This window comes from Cololabis saira, chromosome 16, assembly GCF_033807715.1.
Source record: "Cololabis saira isolate AMF1-May2022 chromosome 16, fColSai1.1, whole genome shotgun sequence".
Classification (NCBI taxonomy): domain Eukaryota; kingdom Metazoa; phylum Chordata; class Actinopteri; order Beloniformes; family Belonidae; genus Cololabis; species Cololabis saira.
Window position 1 is genome coordinate 16710082 of NC_084602.1, and position 23067 is coordinate 16733148.

General features: G+C 42.4%; 2 protein-coding genes across 2 annotated transcripts in view; one reads left to right on the top strand and one right to left on the bottom strand.

The window, feature by feature from the left end:
- The window catches only part of slc25a21 (solute carrier family 25 member 21), a 99277-nt gene extending 94488 nt beyond the window's left edge, over positions 1–4789 (top strand). Inside the window, exons 10-11 of the mRNA XM_061743640.1 lie at positions 1178–1230; positions 2887–4789. Of these exons, the coding sequence (XP_061599624.1) occupies positions 1178–1230; positions 2887–2948 (115 nt within the window). The 3' untranslated portion in view covers positions 2949–4789. The remainder of the gene's footprint in view (positions 1–1177; positions 1231–2886) is intronic.
- A 2968-nt stretch (positions 4790–7757) lies between these two features.
- pax9 (paired box 9) lies at positions 7758–15123 on the bottom strand. Its single transcript, XM_061743062.1, has 4 exons — positions 14857–15123; positions 13676–14290; positions 11809–11948; positions 7758–8891 (listed from the first exon to the last, which is right to left on the bottom strand). The coding sequence occupies exons 1-4, from the start codon at positions 14858–14860 to the stop codon at positions 8637–8639; spliced, it is 1014 nt and encodes a 337-aa protein (XP_061599046.1). The 5' UTR covers positions 14861–15123; the 3' UTR covers positions 7758–8636.
- Between the last annotated feature and the right edge of the window lie 7944 nt (positions 15124–23067).

A 23067-nucleotide genomic window follows, 5' to 3' on the forward strand; every position in this document is an offset into this window, starting at 1 on the left:
ACTACAAGGGAAGTGCATGAAAAGCGAACTGCAAAGCCACGACTGCATGAACTGAAACCAAACACTTGTGATGGATTCTCTGCTGCACTCCCCACCAGCTTAATCATACATTTCTGCAGTCTGCCACTTCTACGTTAACTGCGGACATATTTTCAAGCCTCGCAGGATGACAGATCCAAATAGAAGCTTCAAGGAAAGATGTATGTTCTGTTGGCAGTTGCCCCGGGCCCTCGGCGTTCCCCCATGCAGCTCCGCGAGACAAGACCCGGCGAGATGTTTGTAGTTAGTGGATGTTGTTAGTCTGTAGTTGGGGGTGGCTCCTGCAGGATCAGCACAGAGACGTTGCTGTCGCAGGGGTGCACGGAGTGTGCCCCTTCGCCACATCCAGTCCCCTTCTCTAACACAACACAGTCCCAGCTAATTAGTGGTCCCTATGGGAGACATCGTTAAGCAGACCCTAACGAGCCGCACGGCGCTCCACGGGTCAATCTAATCAGACAGAGGGCCAGGGAGGAAGTGGGCTGAGCCTTATTAACGCCATCAGTGGCGGGGGCAGGGAGCGGGACAGGGAGCACGAGGCAGAGGCAGGCAGCCACTGATCACCTTGAATGCATTAAGGGGCAGCTAATGTCAGAGCTGGCCGCTTGAGCCCGGTGGGGTGACAGACACGCATACCAGCAGACAGGCCAGCGAGGCAAGAACCCGCATCCACGCTCTGTCACGCATTCATGAGCAACCACTCAAACACGAGCAAAAAAAGTCCAAACAGCATCCAAATGTATGTATTATGCTTTTCACAACAATGTCTTAGAAAATGTTGGTGATTTATTTAGTCCAAAAGGGCTGACTTTTAATACTTTAATACTTTTTTTTTTCAAGCCATCTACAAACTTGTAATAACGCACAGAAATACACTTTAATACATTTGCTGGTTGCATTTTAAATACACAAAAGGAGTGAACTTAAATTAAGTGGAGAAAAATAGTGCACGAATGATTAACTGGTAGAGCTCAAGTTTGTCAGAAAAAAGAGAAATAAACAAGACATAATTTCCATCACTGCGTTTGGGAAAGAAAAACACAGACGGTATTCAAACAGAAGTTTTAATTGTAATTAGCATATTTTTGTTTCCTTTATTTTTATATATATCAGTTAGTTTTTGCTGTTTTTTCCGCAGGTACTTGGCACTATACAAGGGGTTGGTTCCCAAGATCATGAGACTTGGACCAGGTGAGAACAACAATTGAAAAACTTAAACTCGTCCAGATATCCAGCTCACCATCGTCTCAACAGTCATAGATTTAAAAAGTATCTCACTTAAAACTTTTATACTGAGTTTGAGAATTTATTATACATGAGACTTTTTGAAATTGCAATCCATTCTGATTATTTTATTCATGTTTATCTTTTATTTTTTGTTTTTAGAGAAAAAACCTCTCAAATGAAATGCGTATTCCATCTTATACTGTATATAACAGTACAGTATATTCCTTATGACGTCCACCGTCTCTCTTTAATTTACGCTCATTATTCAACACAAATATTAGTCGAAAAAAAATGTTATAATAATAGAAATAATCATTTCTGACACCTTTTAAAGTGTTTAAATAGAAATATTTGAGACGAAGGAGCCATCTGGCCATTTTTGATAGAGGACACACTTTTTGATTTACAAATGGTTTTAAGATTATATTTTTTCTGCAACAAAACCTTAAATACGTAATTTATTTAATTAGTTTTCTTTTATGGATTCAAGAAGCAAGTAAGTTATTTTCACTGCCTAACTTCGTTGCATTTAGTCATGAATCTCGAATTTCACGGCACCAACGTGGTGAAGAGATTTTTTTGTTGTTTTAATTCGCTCCTCCTTTTATTTACACTCTTTAAACATCCGGGAGCTTTTCAGAGGGACTCTGTCCATTCTCCATCTTTGTTTTTTTATGGTAGTTCATACTTTACCGCTCCGCTCACCTGCACCAAGACGCTGATGGACTTTCATACCATCCCAACCTCTGGCCTCTGCACTTTCGCTCTACCCATCAAGGATTTTTATTCTCATCTTTTGCAACGTTTAACCTGACATTCATGGTATCTAAGAGCAGAACGCATTTCCATCCGTCTTTCTTTACGTCTCGTATCCGGAGAACTTGGTGCCACTTCTTCACGGGGTTGACATACACGATGTCCTCCTCGTGTGAAACACTTCTGGGTGCAATAGAGGTCTGTGTTGTACGATAATGACACTACCTAGCCTGTGTGGATATATCGATCGTGCTGACGTTACGTCCTCTTGTGTGGTTCTGCCGCAGGACCTCAAAGGTCAATCAAATCCAACAGCCTTTATTCACTGACATTTCCTCATAGTAAGAACTTAAGCGTTAAGAGCTGAGCTCTTAGAAATTATGCAGGAGTGAAAATTCTTCTAATGAATGATTCTGGTGGAGTTTTAGCAGAAAGTGATGAGATCAGCCATCATGACCCCCCAGCTGTCACAAATTTCTTGTTTTTTACGTCTATTAACACGTATATTCTAGAAACTCCCTGTTTCTAATTTTTTTCTTGAGATTGTTGCTGCCTCACATTAGTCATTCGTTATAAATTATCCAAACATGCCGCCAGTGACACTGCTTAGTACACACACGTGCAGGATTTAAGTTTTTGTTGCATTTGAGAGAAGAAACTCAAAGAAATTTTGCAAATGGGATACCCACATTATACATATATTTATATCTATTTATTTTTTGTGTGTTTGGAAAGAATAAAACCCACCAGAGCAGCAAAGTCTCCAGCGAAACATCAGATAACAGCTTTTATTTTAATTGTCGCATCATTCAGGTTTTTCAGAATAAAGGTTCTGATGTGTGTTTTTCTCATGTGGTGTTGCAGGAGGAGCCGTGATGCTGCTGGTGTATGAATACATGTCCGGGTGGCTTCAGAGAAACTGGTAACAACAAGGGAACAAAAGGAAAAGGAGACCTAGAAGAGTCTTTTATGAATTGTTCCTTAGTATTATAGTAACTGGCAGCACTAACATAGCAAATCCTTTTTTTTTTTTATTACCTTTTTATTTTTCAACTTTTAATGCAAAATACCAAATCAGCATTTTTGATAATTCCCGAACTCCAGTTCAGCCAGCTTAGTATTTAAAGTTAGAGCGCTGTGTAAGATGTAAATAACGCCATTTGCATAATGTTTTGAATCAATTCCAGCGCCAGTATGTAAAAACTGAGGGATTTATTGGCACATATATACAAGCATAACTTTGCATGACTGTCCAATTAAAAATAATGATATTTTTGTGGCCTTCGAGCAAACCGGGTTATAGCTGCAGACATGCAGGTCCTCTTCTTTGGAGCTGGCCGCGTTGCATCGCCCTGTTTGTACTGTAGCCCCGCAGGGACGGACCAAACACTAGCTCTGCACAGGGTCTCGCACACACACACACACACACACACACACACACACACACATATACACATGGTTACACATGCCTCTAACTTTCTCTAAACTGCGTTGGACACTTGGTCCAGAAAACTCATCGTTAAAAGAAAATTCTTGGAATAACATTTTTCTTCTTATTTTAAGAGTTTTGGTGTTGTTTCATGTAAGACATTTATGTCATTTGTTAATTTCATGAATGCTTTAATTACTCCTTTGAAGAGGAGAGTGAACGTGTGTGATGTCACACGTGTAAACCAATCCCAGCCTATCAAATCCAACTCCGGTTGTCACTGTTGCCTTTGTTGTCACTGACGGATGAAGTAGCCAAAGTGAGATTCTTGGTAATTGTTAGTACAGTAAATGCTTAATGTTACATGTTGACATGTTTTGATTTTCATCCAGAGCACCAAAAACTGAGCCGAGTTGTGTTCACGTGACGGTTTTGATATCCGTCTCTGGGAACACACACTGAATGAGAACGTGCGTCGAGCAGACATGGTCTGCAGCCGCCGCCTGATCCACCCGTCCAATTACGTCTCTTTCAAACAGAAACGCCTGATAAGGGAGTGCGTTTGAAGCCAGCTACTGCATGTGTCTTCATGCACACATGCATGAAATGTCCTAATAAGGTCCTGGTTCATACATTTGTGGTGGAGGAGGTGGGAGTGGGTTAAATTAACTCATGCCAAATCATATCTGCGATGAACCATCTTCCTGCCTGCGTCCTCCTCCCTGCCAGGACACAAACCTCATTCAGCAGCTTCTGAGACTCCTCCAGGTGTGACGGTATGTTCACGGTCCTGCAGCCATCCGGGACTAGTAGAAAAATCCCTCCATGCATCGTTCTTGTGACCAATAAGCGTGTGTCTGTACGCTGCTGCGTGAATTACCGAGAGGTGAACGAGGTCACACCCCGCACCTCGGGGTGGAAGAATCCCCACAGCGGCTCGCCGTGGTTCCTTTCTTCATGGCTCTGGATTTCAACTACCGGCAGGTTTCCTCGTCTGCACCGGCCCACTGAAGGATGTTTGTGTGCCTGCAGCAGGACGGAGGACGGAGGCCTCTGGATCCGGCCGTACAACAACATTTATGTCACTCAGATGCGCGAAAACAAGGTCAAATGGCAAAATGCCTCGGTTTTTCCTTGAAATTGTCATCCTTGTTTTTGTGATCTAAAATACTACGATGATGCCATTTCTCTAAACCTGCTCCAATGTGCCTAGAAAGGAATTACAGCATTTTCATATAAATTCTGGAAATGTCATAAATCTGTTTGTTTTTTTTCAATATATACATTTGTTAATTTGACATTCTAATCTCATTTTAAAATAAAAAGCTTGAAGAGTTATTTGCGTGTTTTGGTGAAAAATTCAAGATAAATAGGATTAAAGAGAGAAGACGCCCTTCACTGTGTCTTGTGTTTTGGGGGGGGGCTACACGCTCTGTTTCTCTAATAGCAGGTCTGTGTGTCACGTGCTCGTCTGCGCGGGTACCCGGGCTGCTGGGAGCACATCAGCTCCCTTCAGTTCCCCATCTCTCGTCTGAGGAGCTGTCAGCCCAGGAACTCGTATTAACCAAGCCAGCGTCGGTTTTTCGTTGTTTTTCTGTTGTCGTTCCCCTCCCCTCCCTGTGCCACAGAGCTTTAGTGCAAGCTAAAACAACAAGCTCGAGAAAATTCAAATCTGGCTACAGGAATCGAGGGGGTTGTGGGTTTACCGCACACATTCCCTCCCTCTTTCTGTCTATCTTTTTCCACAAATATGCAAAAGCGCACACACCTGTTGCACAGCCGTGGACGCTCATCTTAACCTCATCTGGTAGTTGCTTATTCGGAGCCACGTTGGCATTTGACCGCCATCCTTAATGTGGGAGTTCCTCCGAGCCAGAATGAAACGGCTCCTGGTTTCTTTACCCGGCGGAGGGGTGGGGTGGGTGGGGGGGGCCCGTGGTGACAGACTAACAACTGTGGCTTGCAGACAGAGAGAATTGTAAGCTGTCCTTTCTGTAATGAAGACCTCAGCGTGCGTGTTTGTGCCACGCATGACAGCTCGCGACGTGCGAGCCTGTGCTGCCGGTTGCCGGGCAACAGAGCCACCCCTTTACCTGAATTCCCTGCACACCTCGTCAATCATAAATCATCTGCGGGCAAAACATCTCCTCCTCGTTTTCCTCAGAACCCTCTTTCTTTTTGTTGTTTTTCAGTGTTTTCCTCATCTCTTCCCGTAGTATTTCACCTACTTCCTCTGGACGTGGCTCTACCTGCAGATGCAGCTCGTGATTAATATGAAATAAAATATCCCCAATTTACACGACACATAAAAGGCAGTGAGGCGTGCATGCTTAAACAAAGGCGCGGCAGCAGACGTGTTGAGATTTTTCTCCCCCCACTTTCGTTTCTGTCTCTCGTTCCTTCCCTTTAAGAGGTTTTGCTCACCTGTCTGCTCGGCGTTGTTGTTTTAAGACATTAAGAAAACACTCTGGCTCTTGTCAGCTTCTTTTAAAAATGCTCATGGAGCAGAAACACGCATGCAGTCCCGCGCTCAGCCAGTGTCAACACCCTCTGCTCTGTGTTACTCTGCAGATGGCTGTCTTGTTTCTGATTGCATGTGGAGAAGTAAAGATAACCATATGACACTGAAGTCAGACTCAACATAATTAATCATAAACACGTGTCTGCCCCGATTTTCAAAACTACGCTTTTCAGGCAATAAAGCTGACCAGCATTCGGCTGCAAGAGCAGGAATGATGAGACTTTCAAGACCCCCTAACCCCCCCCTTTCTAGAAAAAAAAACACCATTCCTATTTTTAAAACTCTACTAAGATGAGCGAATTCTGCTAATGAATCAGGGGAGGCAGTTCTTGTAGCTCAGGCGAAAGGAAAAGTGATCTGGCTTTGTTTTGCGTAGGCCGAGGTAGAAGAAGCAGCGCCTCGCTCATGCTCCTCAGAGGGTTAATTATCATCCGCTGCCGGTGATGATGGATGTTAAAGGAGGGGTGGCCGTGACGGCTGGCTGGTACAGCCAGTGTGTGATCATCCAGCCTCTGTGATGTGGTTCACGTACGGTCAAAGAAACACCACGATCCCTGAGCAACGGTCCGTGACCACTGGATGCAGGGAAGAGTGTTTTCCAAGTCAAATCAGGCCCTGCATATGGAGGCCTGTTGACACTGACACACGGAGGGACTGTTTGTACAGAAATGCAGGATGGATAGAAACACGGAGCTATAATAACTAAATCAAACAAACACCCCCCCCACACACACACACACAAACACACACATGCACAAACCCTCAGCGGTGAAAAGGCAGGTGAGCAACTTTATCAAGTGATCAATCTGCACCTCCACGCTGGAGCCCAGTTTGTTAAAAACCACTGCAGGGCTAGACGAGGCTTGCCAGACATGCCAGTTCATTTATTACCCCCCCACTCCCCCACCCGCCTTCCCTCCAAACGTATGGAAGGAATTTTTCACATCACTTTGCAAGCTTTACATTTTTCAGCTGTGCCGTGTGCCTCCCCCTTTTTTTTTTTTTTTTTCTTTCCTTCCCCTTGGGGCCAAGGTTGAGTTGACCCCAACAAGCCCTGATTTGACCCCTTACTCGGACGCCGAAGGTTCGCGTTTGGGTCACATTTCTGACAAAGCCGGAGACCGGCGGGCCGATAAGAGGCTCCGTGGATGAACTTGGACTCCAGTCTGGGAGGCCTCGGCTCACGTCTTAAGTTTTTCACGCAACGGTGAAGTTTGGATTTACAGCGGTTTTCCACTAAAGCCATCTGAAAATTTGGTAGAACGGTTAGAAAGTTGGAATGCATTTCAAAATAATAAAGATAATAATAATAATAATAACAGAGCTTTAAAATTTAAAAAAATTTAAAAAGTAACTCATATTATTTTGACTTCCAATTTAAAGTGAAATGTGAAGTTTTTTCCAGAACAATTCAAAAATATTAATTAAAAATAAATTCTTGAAGCTGTGCAATACTTTGTCACTTCGTTATATAATTTTTTGTGAGTACAGAAAAAGCCACATTAAATGTAATGAGGTGAGAGAAATTCCATTCTGTGCTATTTTAATGGCCAAAAAAATGTTAAATGAACTGCTGTATGTGGTGACAAACACTGTGTCCTCAGAGCACTTCTAATGGATTTTCCTAATGAGCCTTGACGCATGGAAATTGAAAATACAGGCTTTGCAAGAGCACGCGCGTTTTTTTTTTTCTTCCTTTTTTATGAAAAGCAGCTTCCTAGTCATGTAAAACAGGCCAGAAGGCTGCAACACCCTGAACTGAGCATTGCTGCTGGAAAGATGAGACGGAGGTTTAGAAATATTTTTAGCTGAGATGATGATGAACATGTCCCCTGTGCCGAGGAATCCCCAAACAACCAAAACTCCACGAAGATCAGTAACAGCCAAACAATTTAATAAGATACATTCAATTTCATTGTGCAACATTTGTCAATTGTTAATCTCTCGACTCCAGCATAAGACCAATGCCAATTTTGTCCAAATGTGCATGGAGATTTCCATACTTTCTGTAAGGCTAATTGCACTTCATTCAACGTACCTTAACCTAATAAATAAACTTCTCTGTGGAGCTCTTGCGTGGGCTACATGGGTAGAAGGGTGGAGGGGAAACAATGCTCCATTTTATCAAATGACAACAACAAAAGCATACAAACTTTAAAAAAAAAAAAAAAAAAAAAGACACACACAATAGCAATTAACAAGCACCCTGAAACACTCATGCAAAGTGTTTTCCCTTTTCTGTGATTGCGTATTTTTGAAGTTATACATTACCCAGTTTTGCCCAAAGACATGTGAGGGAGTTTGCAGTAAAGAATTTGAGGGGGATTGTGTTGGCGGGCAGAGATGCTCTTCAGTACACCTGTCCTGCAAGTTCTTTTTGGCAATAAGTTTGTCGTGTGAACTGTGTACTCCTTTTTGTGTCTTTGGTGTCTCTGTGTGGAGCTGGAAGGGGAGTGCGGGGGGGCCGAGTGGGTTCGGGGGGGGCGTCTCATACCCAGCAGCACAGATCTGGGTCCTGGGGGTCCCCCGAGTCCTTCTCAGGAGAGTGGCAACGGGAGCCAAACGAGGCCACGGAGGGACGGGAGGCAGACTCGCAGTCTCCTGTCCTCTCCATCTCTGGCTGGCACCACCCCCCTTTCCTGCCATCAGTCCATGGAGCTGACCTCACAGCGCCGAGGCGGCGACCGGGTGGATGGCGTCACGGCTGCCTGTCACGCTCTTGAAGGCCAGGGGAGTGGCGATGTCACAGCTGTGGGGAGATAGAGCACTGCCACTGGCCGGCTGCCACGTGGCTCCGGTCACATAGGCCGACGTGGTGGCGCTGAACCCCATGTAGGGTGACACTTGGGTGGGAGGGTGGTAGGGACGGATGCTGGGCGCTGTGACATAGCTGTTCGCTGTGGGCAATCCATTCGGCGTCTGGGGGGGGGGGGGTGAGAGAGAAGGCAGGCAGAGAAGATTAGACGGTAAACATCTGCATTATAGGTCTGAGAGGTCATGGTAAATTCTTATTTTTGGACATTTTTATGATTTAGGTCCTGAGGATTAGTAAAAGCGAACTTGTTCCAAAGATATATTTAAAGTTTCGGTGTGAAGGAAATATTGAAAAACCATAATGATTTGACCCCCAACCCGGGGAGACACCAGCAGCTGTTATAAAGCTGAACGTGATGTTGCTTGAATTACACAGACTCAAATTCAAATTTCACAGCCACCACATAAAAAAAAAAAAAACTTTTCCCCAACTTTGATGAAAGTATAAATGATCAATTATGCATGCTTATGCTCCTGGAACATTATGATTATGAAAACCAGTTGCCTGTCAGTATCGACCTTGTTTTTTCTACCCAAAACGGAACATCCGTCCACCAATGGGAGGGAGGCCTCAGGGAGTGCCATATAGCAGATATCAGGATAGATCATAAGTAAAAAAGCAGGAAGAGGGGAAATGTGATGGGGGACAAACCAAGCAAAGGGCTGTAACTATGAATGGAGTAAGATTCTCTGGTTCAGCGACAGGAATTCCCCAAAACGTTTGGAGCAGGGAGGCAGAACGTCTGCTCATGGGTGGTCTGTGACTACTGCAAATTGTTTCAGAAGTTGGAAACTTTTCCCCTCCTCGGACTAGTTTTCATCACTAGCTTGACCGATGGCCACCGGATGCTTCCTCAAAATAAATATTTCAAAAGTGATCACTTGCAATCACATTTGTGGTGATCATTAAACAGGAGGGTGGAAGAAAATCTATATTTACGTCTGGACATTTACCTGTGGGTCTGTGCTCCGAGACTGAGTGTCTGTCTTCTTTGGCTTAAATATAAAACTGCATCTTTGTATCGTGTTCAATTTTCTTGTTTTCATACATACATGTGTGTGTGTGTGTTTGTGTATATATATATATATATATATATATATATATATATATATATATATATATATATATATATATATATATATATATATAGATATAGTATACACACACACATATAAATACATATGTATGTATGTATGGATTTATGGCACTGCTCTTCATCATATATCAGATTGTATTATTTATAAGCTGCTACAGATTTATTTAATTTTCTTCTGCACCCTTTCTGCAACAGTACATTTTCTATAGCTTAAATGTATACACACACGAGATTACACAGAATTTTGAGAATTAACATTTAGGCTACATTGTGTTTTTAAATAAAAAAAATCTGTTAAAAATATACTTTTTAATAAATAGATTTATGTTCACGATTTACTGATAGAAGGTTGTTGATCATGTTGTCCTTGGTTTGTTTGTTGCTGGATTTTTTTTAATGCAAATATAGAGGCTTAAAAGCAAATATATTCCCATCATCTATATTTTTTTCATATATTTGTAATCTAAGTACATCGTTAACACACATCAGCATTTAATAGAATATTAATTTTGAAGCGGGGAAAAAGGCCTGTGTGTTCTTGGCGCCTGCAGGCGCTATTTGGCCTTTTCGAGCCATAACCTGCGGGGCTTAGTCGCTTTTGGCCTGCGCATATATGCCTAAATATAAATTACAAAATGAATCACGATATCAATGGGGTCGTATTATTTACAATCAATATTTAGTGAAATGTAGACCTGCTGAAACTAGTAAGTCTTCGCTTTTAAAATTGAAAGTTATACGTGAGGTAAACTACAATAAGTCGACAACCCACACGTGTGTAATCATATTACTATTAAAGCTTCAGTGTCTGCAGTGGGAAAACTTACAGATAAATAAATGCATGGCTCAACTCTCGTTCTCTGCCACAATGGCTCTTTCGTGCATCAATTGATGCCATTCATGTGTTATTATTTACATTTTAACGGCTTGTTTCTGTTTTGGGACAGTAGGCTATTGTGCGTTTATCGTGACAAGATCCGTGTTGGGGTTTTGTTTTGTTTTGTTTTTTTTGCAGAAAAGAGACAGAATCCAAAGTGATATTCAAAAGAAAAAAGAAGTATAGCAGCAACACGTATGCGCGCACGGACAGCTGCCGCTCTGGCTCTCCATTAGTGACCCAAGTCCTGAGTCATTTTGTATGAAATACAAATATGAGATTTGAGTCAAAGATCTGAACCGAATATCAAACTTACAAATTTGACATTTGGGATATAGTTAAATAGCAAAAAAAATTACAAAATGTAAGTAACTTTACTATGTGTATTAATATCCACTGTTGTATTCTGAGTTTTGGCATCAGTCTAAATTTATGCACGTTTATAAGTCAGAGCAAAATGTTGAATATCTTGAAAGTTTGGGCCTTCGGGTCTGTTGTTTCAAACAAAATGACAGGCCTTTCCTTCAGCTTGCTATTTTGATGCGACGGTGGTTGTGCATTTCCATAGTTTGGTGGCTCAAATCCTAACTGCAGCACCGAAACCAGTACATTAAAATTCTGTGCGCCAGAATAATTTACCAAGGAAACCCAAAACAGGCCAGTGATGGCTGGTTCTTTTTTAAGGATCCAACTGGTGTCTGAGCCAGAATTATGATGCAATTAATATAATCAACGATTACCTTATTCAACATTAATGGTTGATTAATTTAAAAACAAAAAAGAAAACAGCGAAAATGAAAAATAATGATAAATTATAAAAATATATATATCATTATTTTCGAGCCATCAGAAAGAGCGCACTATTGCCATAAGAGGGGAAATATCCACACCACATAATTATCAAATTATAAAATACTCAATACTGCATTAGCCCAATTGCCCCCCAAAAAGTGTGGTAAGACTGCTGCAATTGAGGTTTTAAAAAAAATTACAGTTATATAAAAATATAAGTGTCCCCCTTTTTCTTTTTTCCTTACTTTTTTTTTACCTGTGTGTATTTTGCTTCGGGTTCTAAATGCGGTTTATCCATGCCATTGACTAGTGGAGAGCTTGCTGGCGTGAAATTACTCCTGTTTATAGCGCTCCAGTCCTCTAGTTTGGCGCTGGGAAAGGATGGACTGTCACTAACTGGGAGGGCAAAAAGAGAGAAGAGAAGAGAAAGGAAGTCAGGAATGTTTTTTTTGTCGTTTTTTTTTCTTTAAAGAATCGGGGAGGGGGTAAAGAGCAGCACTCGTGCATCCATCAGCCGCAGGTTAGCAGGTTGCATAAGACACTAAACCCTGTGACATTTCGCGCTGAAGCGCTCATTTGTCATTTTACGCACAAGTGACGTCGTCCCTTGGCGCTTTCGTGTCCGCCAAGTTCTTTGAAATGTGTTTTAAAATGTGAACGAAAATTATCATTTCATTCCACCATTTACCTAATGACTAAACTACTCTTCTAAAAATATATATATATATTTTTAAAGCTTTTAAATTTTGGAAAACATTTTGGGTGAGAGCACTGACAGGAATTGAAAGCTATCCGTCTTTTTCACTCGCCGTGAAGTTGATGCATTAGAGCTGAGTGAGACCAAATGTTTTTGGTTCGTCCTGGAGATCAGATAAAGACTGAGGAGCAGCTGAAGTCTGACAGACGACCCTGTGGTCGGACAGGAACACCGAGCCACATGAAATCGTGATGTACAAATTGAGTGCTCTTACTCCTTATTTCGTGCGTAAAGGATATTATATTATCCCGCACAATGCTCAAAATGTTTAACGTGGGAAACTAAAACTAAAAAAAAAAAGAGAGAGTCTACCAATGTTATCAGGACACAATCACAGCAGTCCTGTGGAGGTAACCTGTACGTTTTTTTTAAGTGAACATGTGCCTTTGAACACCCACAAAATCACTAAAGGTTTAGGATAGTACGTCTGCACGTGTTTACTTTTATCACCAGTCGCTTTCTCTGCTCTAAATCATTTCCTAAAATGATCTGACTGGTGAAATCACTTCACTACAAATCAGTTCTCACGGCAACAAATGAACTTTGAAACCCAGTGAGTGTACAAACATCTGCTAATAATTTCGAAATGCCTAAATTGTCGAGAAATGTAGCGTTTCAAAACACAACCCTACTGTTGTGATTTCTCGTGGACGTCTGACTCGCATTCATCTCGTTTAGGTTGCACGGGCTTTAATTTCAGCGTGACCGTGGAAGTGGGGGGACCTGGCGCGTCGCAGCGCACCGAGGCGACCCCTCCCTGCCGACCTCCTGCACTCACCGCCGGGAAACAACTCTCCTAAAAGCCCCTCTCACGCCAGCGATCCCACCATTAACACTGATTTACGCCGGATCTCGTTTCACTGTTTCCAAAACATTTGTGGTCTTGTTGAGTACAAAGCAAGGTTATCTGGGCCTATACCTGCATGCGATACACAGTCTACACGACAAACAGGAAAAAAATGCAGCACGAGGGAGGCTGTTTTAAAGCGAGACGCGCTCAGGAGGCCGGGATTTCGCCTCAGCCTGTTGTAGTTCTGCGCAAACTAAATAGAAAATTAAAAAAAAAAACTGCTTTCAAATCATTGCCAACTTTCAAAAATACTTTCTCTCTTATTCCACATCCGCCTCTTAATTATTACTGCAAGCCGAGCCATCTGTTTTCCTGCCTCCATTTCAAATCAATATCAGCAGGCAGGTCAACTTTGATGGGTTTGTAACGTTACAGTTCTTGCGTTTAAAGGCTTTTGTAAACTCAGAGCGGAAAAGAAAACCATGCTTTGTTTAACACACACTCAGAATCTTGCACGCAACCCCCCTACGAAAGTTGTGGTGCAACAAATAACCACCCTCGTGTAGCCATGCTTACTTTGTTGCTCTGTAATGGACCGTATCCCCAGAATATCTGTTACAGAGTGCGAGGAGGGCCATATCCTGTGCATGGCCATGTGTCCGGGAAGGGTGGGCATGCCAGGGGGGGTGGGCACTTTAGAAGTCGGGTATGAGTACAAGTGGTTGTAGGGTAACGTTGGCTGAGGCGGTGGATGAGGCCCCTGCTTGCCCGACTCGTAGTGGCTCTGCTGGGACAGATTCCCGATCTTGTTCCGCAGGATCCGGCTGATGGAGCTGACGGAGGGGAGGTTGAACTTGTCGCAAACGCCGTCGGCCAGTAACCTGTCCCGGATCTCCCAGGCAAAAATCCCCGGGTCCCTCTGCTTGTAAGTCCTTATGTGCTTGACCACGGTGGGCGTCGTGACGCGCGGCTTGCTGCCTCCGATGGCCCCCGGCAGGATGGAGCCGGTCTCGTTGTAGCGGGCCAGGATCTTGCTCACGCAGCCGTGGGAGACGCGCAGCTGCCGGCTGATGTCGCAGGGTCGGATCCCGAGCTGGGCCAGCTCCACGATCCGAAGGCGAATGGCGTTGGGGAGCGGCCGGCCGTTTACGAACACGCCGCCTAGCTGGTTCACCTCACCGAAGGCAGGTTCTGGTGTCAAAAACAAGCACACATGAGGGCACAACAATAAGACTAACGACCCAAGGCCCACCACCATCGTACTGCTCCCGTTTTGGCTTTAACGCATTATAAAAAATATATACACATGGAATACAATATTCCAAAATACAGGAATTAAATAAAGCAAACGGACTGTGTCCGAAACTTAATTAGATATAACAACATCTGGAACCGTGAATTATTTACAGATGTTTCCTAAAGCCATTTTACGCACCGATTTTTGCAACCTTTTTCAAAACCTTTTTCACTAATAATGCCGTAAACATGATCATTTTGACTCACGTGTGTTGTTTGACAGCAGATTTAAATGTCTCGCAGCCTGGACACGGGTGAAACTCACTGTCACAACTCGTGCGCAACTGTCACGGCTGAGCCGCCTGTCCTCTGGTCTTTGTGCCGCATTAACAGCTGACTAATCCTTCAAAACTACCCCCGCGGACAAATATCTCGCTAAATGTCTCCATTTTCTTGTAAGACTCTGGCTGGCTGCATCTCTGTCAAGAAGTGGGGGAAAAAAAATCCAAGCGTGAACTCACCCATCGTGTTAAAGCCGCAAACGAAGAACACGGTGTCCGGTTTGTGCGCCCTGCGTGGATCCCACTCCGCGTCCAGCGTGACCGCTGTCCTAAAATCGTGTCCAAGCACACCTTTTCTTACGCGATGAGGAACAAGAGGGACAAAATTCTCGATCTGTTTCCTGAAAGCGCTGGAGACAGGCTTACATTTCAATCTGCTGAAATCGGGAGGTTGGGCTTCCGAGGCCTGCGCGTCGCCGATTGGCTCCCCTTCCCCATTTGCGCTCAGGATCGCGCAGAGCCTCGCGTTCATTGGTGCAAAAGTTTGACTTGACAAGTTCACCAAGACACTCCACCACCGCCTCCTCCCTCACATCCCACCCCGCTCCACCAACCCCAGCCCTCCTCCTCCTCTTGCTCTCCCTTCAGAAGGCAAAACTGGGGATATACCACCACGAATCCGTTTGTTATTGAGACAAACAGGTTGAGTAATGTGCAGCGTGAAGACTCTGGATCAGATCTTCACCCCTTCAGCGATGATCTGCGTGGGTGATAAGATGCAGCGAGCTCCTACTCTGAAAACATTTCTGCTTGGAGAAATGCGCCTAAATTTGTGCATGTTAGTCCAGAATTTCCTAGAACTGTCATCACTTGTGTCACTTTCTCCTCCATTTTTAAAGCAATTACAATAAACCATTTCAAAATAAAACAAAAGTTTAGTTCTGCTGTGTAAATTACACTTTAGATGGCTGCGTCCAATTGCACCAGCCTTCATTTAAGATGCATCATTAAGCAAACGCCTTTCAGTATAATGTAGCTGAGAGGAATGCACTTGATTGTCATACTTTTTATTTGTCGCCCACGTTTTCAGTCTTGTTGTAATCATGACGGTCTGTTTAAAAAAAATGCCAGAAGCACAGACTTGATGGACAGACGATTTGCTGACACCGGGGCGATCAAAAAGCGATCATGATGAACTTTCGGAAAGAATCCGCGCAGTCACGGATCTTGAAAATAAATGCCAGAAGTTTTGTGCCAATTTGAAATGTAGTAGGTCTATAGAGGGATTTAAAACGTTACCTTAGCTCATTCAATTTCACTTTATTTTATTTGAAACTGTAAATCCATTTGATTTGCATTGAGGCTTTGCGACAGACGGAACAAAAACGCCTTAAATTACGCAGAACAGGCGCTAATGATATGCAGGCCTTAAGAGCTATATGTGATAAAATAATTTGCTTTTTTTTCCCCCTTACATGATTTCCTTCGAGGCACGACGTTGGCAAAGCAGTATGTGTAACAGTGATGTTAGCTTTTCTGCCTCTGCCTAAACGCTCTCGCTGCAGAAAAAACCCCACTGGCAGCAATAAGAAAGATTTGTTGCCTCACGACACCAGGAACAAACACACGGCATCACTTTGCGCCTTTGCTCTCTCCTTGTTGCGGCACATGCTTTGCGTTTTCTCGTGTCATATTCTCAGAAGGCCACGGCGCATGAGCGACCTTCATCCCGCCATCCTGACTGATATTCATCCCGCAATCTTAAGGGATCAGCGTGCGTGGAAACATCAAGCGGTCTTCTGTTCAAACCGGCAGCTAGAAATATGGTGGAAAGCCTCTGCTGATATAAACACAGGCGGCTCTCAGGAGACAAAGTGTACACAAAGTATTCATCGTTTTCTGCGTGAGGACGCACAATCTGTAATGGCTGGATACTGGAGCGTAACACACTGCATTTTGTTTACTTTTACCACCTTCTCACGAGAGTCCTGAAAATGTACAAATTGCAGAAATTATGAAGGCGTGAGTATTCTTTTTCTTATAGTTGTGCTTCCACGAGAGCTTATCTGCACCATTGCAAACAAAATGATGGTGTTATTATTCCACCTAATTCTGCAGCAGGCATCACCCCCTGCAGACTCTGCCCACCTACTCCCAGGCCACTGACGCGTCAAGGAGAAAGTTTACGGCGTAGAAACGAGCTCAGCTTGTTTCCACTGAGGAGCTTCTGGTGGCTGAAATAACCAAAGGTCAGTGGTGAGGGATCAAAGGTCTCTGACGTCCTCGGAGTTTTCACACTGGACGAGCATGCGCCTTCCTCGTTTCTGTGACAAAATGCAAAATGGATGTCCACGCTGAGGATGCGTGACGCTGATGGCACACGCAGCTGGGGGTGCGGGGGGTGCGGGGGGTGCGGGGAGCTGCAACACGGGCTGGCACTTATCTGATGAATCAGGACCCAGAAAAAAATATTCACGCTAAAGATGAAAAAAGTAAACGAATATATATATATATATATATATATATATATATATATATATATATATATATATATATATATATATATATATATATATATATTGATGGAGAAAAAATAAAAAATATTTTTATTTGTAATATAAAAAAGAACAGCAAAACAGAAATGTAATTAATATTAATCATTGAATTACTATTGTAGCTATATATACAAATATATATGTGTGAATATATATATATATATATATATGTGTATATACACTATGGTTTTAATTCAGTTATTACTATACTTATCCTTATGCGTATGCTTATTATTATTTTTTTGTATTATTATGTTTATCAAAATATGTTTTATATGTGTTATATATTATAAATAATTGTTATTTATCCCACTGTGTTATTTTTCCCACAATTATAATTATTGTATTCATATTATTATTGTTGGCGTTGATAATAACATTTTATTTCATATGATGACAATAATAATAATAAGAAGAAGAGGAAGACACAATTCTAATTAACATTATCACCGATAATAGAGTAGCGTTTAGATGTAATTGTATGACTTTAAGAAAAATCCCCATATCTATTTTCTAATTCAGCGTGAAGACCATGTTTTTTGTGCCTTTTAGTCCAAATATTTCAAGATGTACAGTATTATGACCATTTCATGTTAGTTAAAACCCGCTCAGGACAGAATGATGTGAATTGCAGAGGAATGCAGTGTTTTTCTTTCTGCAGAGCACCTTTCCAATCACACCCGATAATCCACAATCTCATGCGTGACGTGGATTTAGCAGTGTGTTCACATAGTTGACGCTTCCTCCCGCTTGTTTGCGGTGAAGTGACCTGTAGCCCATTAGTGAACTCCAAGGATGGATTTTCTTTTTCCTTTAACGAACATTCCAGAGCTGCTTAAAAATACATCCGTTTAAAACACCCTCGATAACATAGACTATCATACAGTATTTATGTTAATTCCTCCAAAAAGAGAAAGAATGTGTGCTCACTGCCACGTCACGAATCTTGCTACCTGCAGTTGAATCTGTGCAACAAATATAAACAAAACATACATGGATCAGTCATGTCATTGTCTGTCTTTGGTTCTTTTCCTTTGAGTTTCAAGTCCTTGATAAATCCAAATAAGATTTGTTCATAGGCAGATTAACTTTGGTGACTTTTATTTTCTTTCCTTTAGTGGATAAATCACAAATACAGTTGTGTGCAATTGTTTTTGCAAACTGGACCAAAATGTTGACGGTGCCTTGAACCCACCGACTTTTCAGGCTGATCGTCTTTATGGTTGCCATAGGTATGAATGCGCATCTTTTTTGTATGGAAAAGACCTGAAGACGTGTCAACCTGGTGTGGGAAACATAGATCACAGACTGTAGCACCTCTGATGGATTTGAGGGAAGCGAATAAAACTGCCTGTATGTTTACTTTAGTTAACTGTACCTGCAAAGCAGCCATGAACTGAGATGAATTAGACGAGCTCCCCTCAGTTATCCCCCTTATCTGATCTGAATGATCTCCTAGCCTTTATTTTGTTTTAATTTTCATGTTTTCAACAAGTGAAGGCGAAGGGAGCACAGCAGACGGTGATGCTGACGTTTCGTCTCGACTAAACTCTAAAATCCGGTTAAAAACGTTGTACATGCTGATGGATTTCGATTATTCCTCAACGAAATGTAGCTCAAAGGAAACCCCCTCCATATTGCACAATCATCCTGTCTCATGGCTCAGTGCAGTTTGCTTCGATCCATCATGCTGCGGTAGATGAAAACGGGTAATGGGCTTATGAACTGCAATAATGTAAAATCAAACCTAAATCAGCAGCCTCTTTGTTATGAAACGGGCTTTTCTGTTGGAGGGCGGTCGGTTGGTGCATTTTAAAGGTCTCCTATCAAAACTTTTTCTCGTCTAAAGATGCAGCTCGAGATATCTTTAATCCACGTTGTCTCCATTTAATCATGTCGGTGACTGAGTGCAAAATCGCGGTCATGGGAGCAAAGTAATGATCACTCTTCATAAATTGCGTTGAAAGAATTTTTATTTTGCTTTGTTTTTTTTAATTTTTTATTTAAAACGGTCTTCTCTCTAAGAAATACCACGGAAGATGAAAATGAGGTTAATGAAGATGATGGAGGTGAATTCATTTGTCATTAACCAAATTCGGATTAATTAGACTCGGTTCACATGTATTATTCTATCTATTATGTTTCTCTTCTGTGTTCCCTTTTGGCTTAGGCCATCACACCACACCTTAATTATTCAGATGCCAAAAGAAACAAGTAAATCATAGTGCATTATCTTATAATGTGTTATGATTCCATTGGAGTCACGAGCTCAATGAATTAAGCTAAAAACGCAGATTTGATATAAAAGACAACACATGAGGAGGCGTATATTTTAATTCTGAGGTCCAACTACAATACTTTTCCTCATTACAGAACAGCTCACAAAACAGGGACATGGCTTTATGTTTTCTCTTTCCCTTTCTTTATCATTGTTAATATTGTTTTTATTATAATAAGACTATAATTCGTGCTTTTCCTGTTGGAAGGAACCGTCAAATTCTGCTTTTAATATTTGTCTTCCCCATTATCTTCTGCGTCATTAGTCCCACCCTGATGCTACTTAACTTTGTATCAGCGACTTTAAGCTTGATCTTTTTAACATTAATCTGCAATCTAAAGTCAGCTACATGTTTTTTAGACTTTAGGTAGATTTTCATATCTGAGCACCCCGCATGTACGTAGATTTCAGATCCTCTGCGTCCCAGATGCAGATTGGAGAAAGCAGCGGAGTTGTGTAGCCTATTATTTATTTTGAAATGCTCAGTTCGCGGTTTAATGTCCCCAGTGAGATCTCGCGGGAAATCTAAGTCACCACTAATGGTTTATTGTGGTGACTAAGTGTTTCTTGTTGTTTTGTTGTTGTTTTTTTCAGATCTTAACTCATGTCATCTTAACTGTCCTGCAGTTGACAAACATGTGCAATAGAGACACGCGTGTTGCGAGGAGCCCGGTTTTATTTCTGATCATCAAGGCCTGTTTGTTTGTCGCCCAATGAAGTGCCGCTAATCCCGAACATTGAAGTGAAGAGGAAAGCCACGCGGCCTTCCGCTGTTTGATGTAAATATGGATCATTAATGTGAGACTGCTGTTTTTTGATTGAAATGCCGTCGCTTGGGCGCCTTCAGAATAACCCGCCCTGATGACTCTAACCTCTGCTGCCCAAGCGGTGCTGACACCATTAAAGTTTTTCTGCAGGTTAGCACTTCTCCTTGGCTCAGAGTGGCCCGGTAACTTTAGTGCGGCCTTAATGAGGACGAACGCAGGTTAACGACCTATGTAGTCGTGTTTCAGAGGCCAATCCTGGGTTTCACCGGAGAGAGACAAAAAGAAACACTATTTACGACACTTTTAAGCATACATCACTTTGACATCTGTTCGTCTGGCACCTGGCATCCATTAGTATTAAATATTTCATTCCGCCCTAATTTGGAGCCCTCTTTGTCCCGAACCGACGACACTGGGGAGAAAAAACGTAAGTCTACCTTTACTGCGCTTTTACGTGGCGCTTCTTTGTGCAGAAAAGTGCAAATGGGGTGTTGATGACGACCACACCGCTTTGTTATGCGCCATGGAAGAGAGGAACCTTAAGTCATACCTGCACGGGACTTGTATTAAATTTCCTCATCCATAATAATGATCCCCACAGAAGCGCAGAGCATTCCTGCAAAAGTTCATGTTTGGGCGCAGGAGGGTCAGAGCGTCTTTTTTCCTTTTAACCCATGTTATTAGGTTAATAATGTCCTCACAAACAGAAGTTGTATAATCAGGGAGGCTATGTTCTGATATTGTGCTATTTAATGGAACTTGCAAAGAAAAAAACCCAAATAAATAAAATATCTTATATGAATTAAGACCAATTTTAAGCATCTTTCTCATTTCTTATTAATCTTTCTCCTGAGGAACAAGACCTTCCTGGGCCTCATGAATCTTGCATCATGATGTCAATGACTCGCTTGGCACTATGGAGAACTGAATGATTTCATGCTTGAGGACCAGCTGCATACCAGCGGAATCTGAAGCAGAATATTTGGTCAGAGGACTCAAGTGAAACGAGCCTGGAACCTGTGACTAAAATTATCCCCTTGTTCTTTGGGTGCTGCAGTCGTGAATGAAACGAAGCAGCTGAACAGTCTGTTTCAGTCTGCTCTAGTTTCCCTCGGTGTCCCTGTTGGGCTCGTGGTCTGCAGTGGGTCAGTGATGCAGCTGATTCGGGGCCAATACACACACACGCACACACACTCACACGCGCGCGCTGCACTAGATTCACGTTGAGGTACAATGTCGCCATCTAGTGGACATTTCGATCCCGGTAAATAAATACTTTTTAATTGTGCCACAGACAGATGTGTTGTGTACATGCCGTGCGTGTGTGGCCAGAAATTAGACAAATTGGGAAAAAAAGTACAAATGCTTAGGAAAAATATTATATAAAAAGAAGTAATTAAATTAATTTTGTTGTCAGGAACATCGCTGTTTAATATTCCCTTTATTTTGACGATCAATTTACACACACACACACACACACACACACACACACACACACACACACACGCACGCACGCACGCACGCACGCACGCACGCACGCACGCACGCACACACACACACACACACACACACACACACACACGTACGCACGCACGCACACACACACACACACACGATGTATGCATCTGGGAGTGGGCACAACTAAAAAACATTAATTTATTCATACATTTAATCATTCATTCATTTAATTAATGATTATTATTAATGCAGAGGGCCTTTGTCTCAGATAAGATAAGAAAGGAACCTGAATCTGCTGAAAGACTGAATTCTTACTCCCAACAATCCATCCACCCATCCATCCATCCTTCAAGGTGAATATTATTTAAGGTAAAAATATTCTGATGAATTTTCCTACTTTTATGGTCGAAAGCATTTTTATTTTACTTGAAAGAGTTATTAATTTAACTGAATTTACAAGGAACTGCTATCCAAGACACCCCCAGTAAGTTAACAGTCTACCATGGAAGAACATATTGAAAAAATAAACAAAAATTACAAAAGCGAACCACAATGAAACACTTTACACCAGAGTTCATAAACAAAAACTTTTTTTTTAATTCACACTTTCTACTTTTATGTAAGCAAGTGAAAGTGTGAATGAAATGGTTTACGTCTGTATATAGCTTCTTAAAAACATCAGCCGAGACATGAGGTTGTGCTGTATGTCAAATCAATCATTTATCCGGCTCCCTGGCCTTCTAGGTGGTCTTCGTGCACAGGCTGAGCCTTTGCCTGTTCGTGCACAGGAGGTGGCCGCGTGGATCCTCCATGGGAAAGCCTGCAGGACGGTGAGCTCAGGAGCAGCCTCGACCAACAAAAGCCTCAAAACGCTCCCGAAGGGCATTTCTTTCCGACATTTCTCTCGGTGAGTCCGCTGCTCATCTCAGGCTGCAGCAGCAACACGCGCAAACCCCCTGCACGCTAAAGCACCAGGCTGGGGCTCTGACTGAGGAGAGGCCTCATGCCATTCTCCTTACACCGCTCTGGGTTGCAGCAACACTGACTCTAAGATGTTTTAACAGTGACCGAAACGAGCTGAACTCCAGCCAGAGTCTGTGGGAGTTTAAAAAGTCGGTGACGTCAGACTCTCCCAGGGAGTCCTGCAGAGGGCGACCACGTATCACCAAAGCAGCTGCAGCTCTCAGGCCCGCGGCTGCCAACAACCAAAGGAGTTTTGGGAACAGATTCACAAGAAAGTCACTGTGAGCCCAAATTAAGTTTTTCTTTTCCTTTTTTTTATTTCAAATATCTAAAAAGTACATTTTGATCCAGTTTTTCGCGCAATCTTGAGCTCCACGTGACACTTTCATAAAGTTTAAGAAGTGAAGAGCAAAACTGACAAATGTTTTAA

Bases quoted from the DNA above. Each gene is read 5' to 3' on its own strand.
- pax9 (XM_061743062.1), bottom strand. The intron at 11,949-13,675 runs GTAAGCATGGCT...TTGCCCTCCCAG, and splicing joins GTCCATTACAGAGCAACAAA to TTAGTGACAGTCCATCCTTT. The intron at 8,892-11,808 runs GTAAAAAAAAAG...CCCCCCCCCCAG, and splicing joins CCGAAGCAAAATACACACAG to ACGCCGAATGGATTGCCCAC.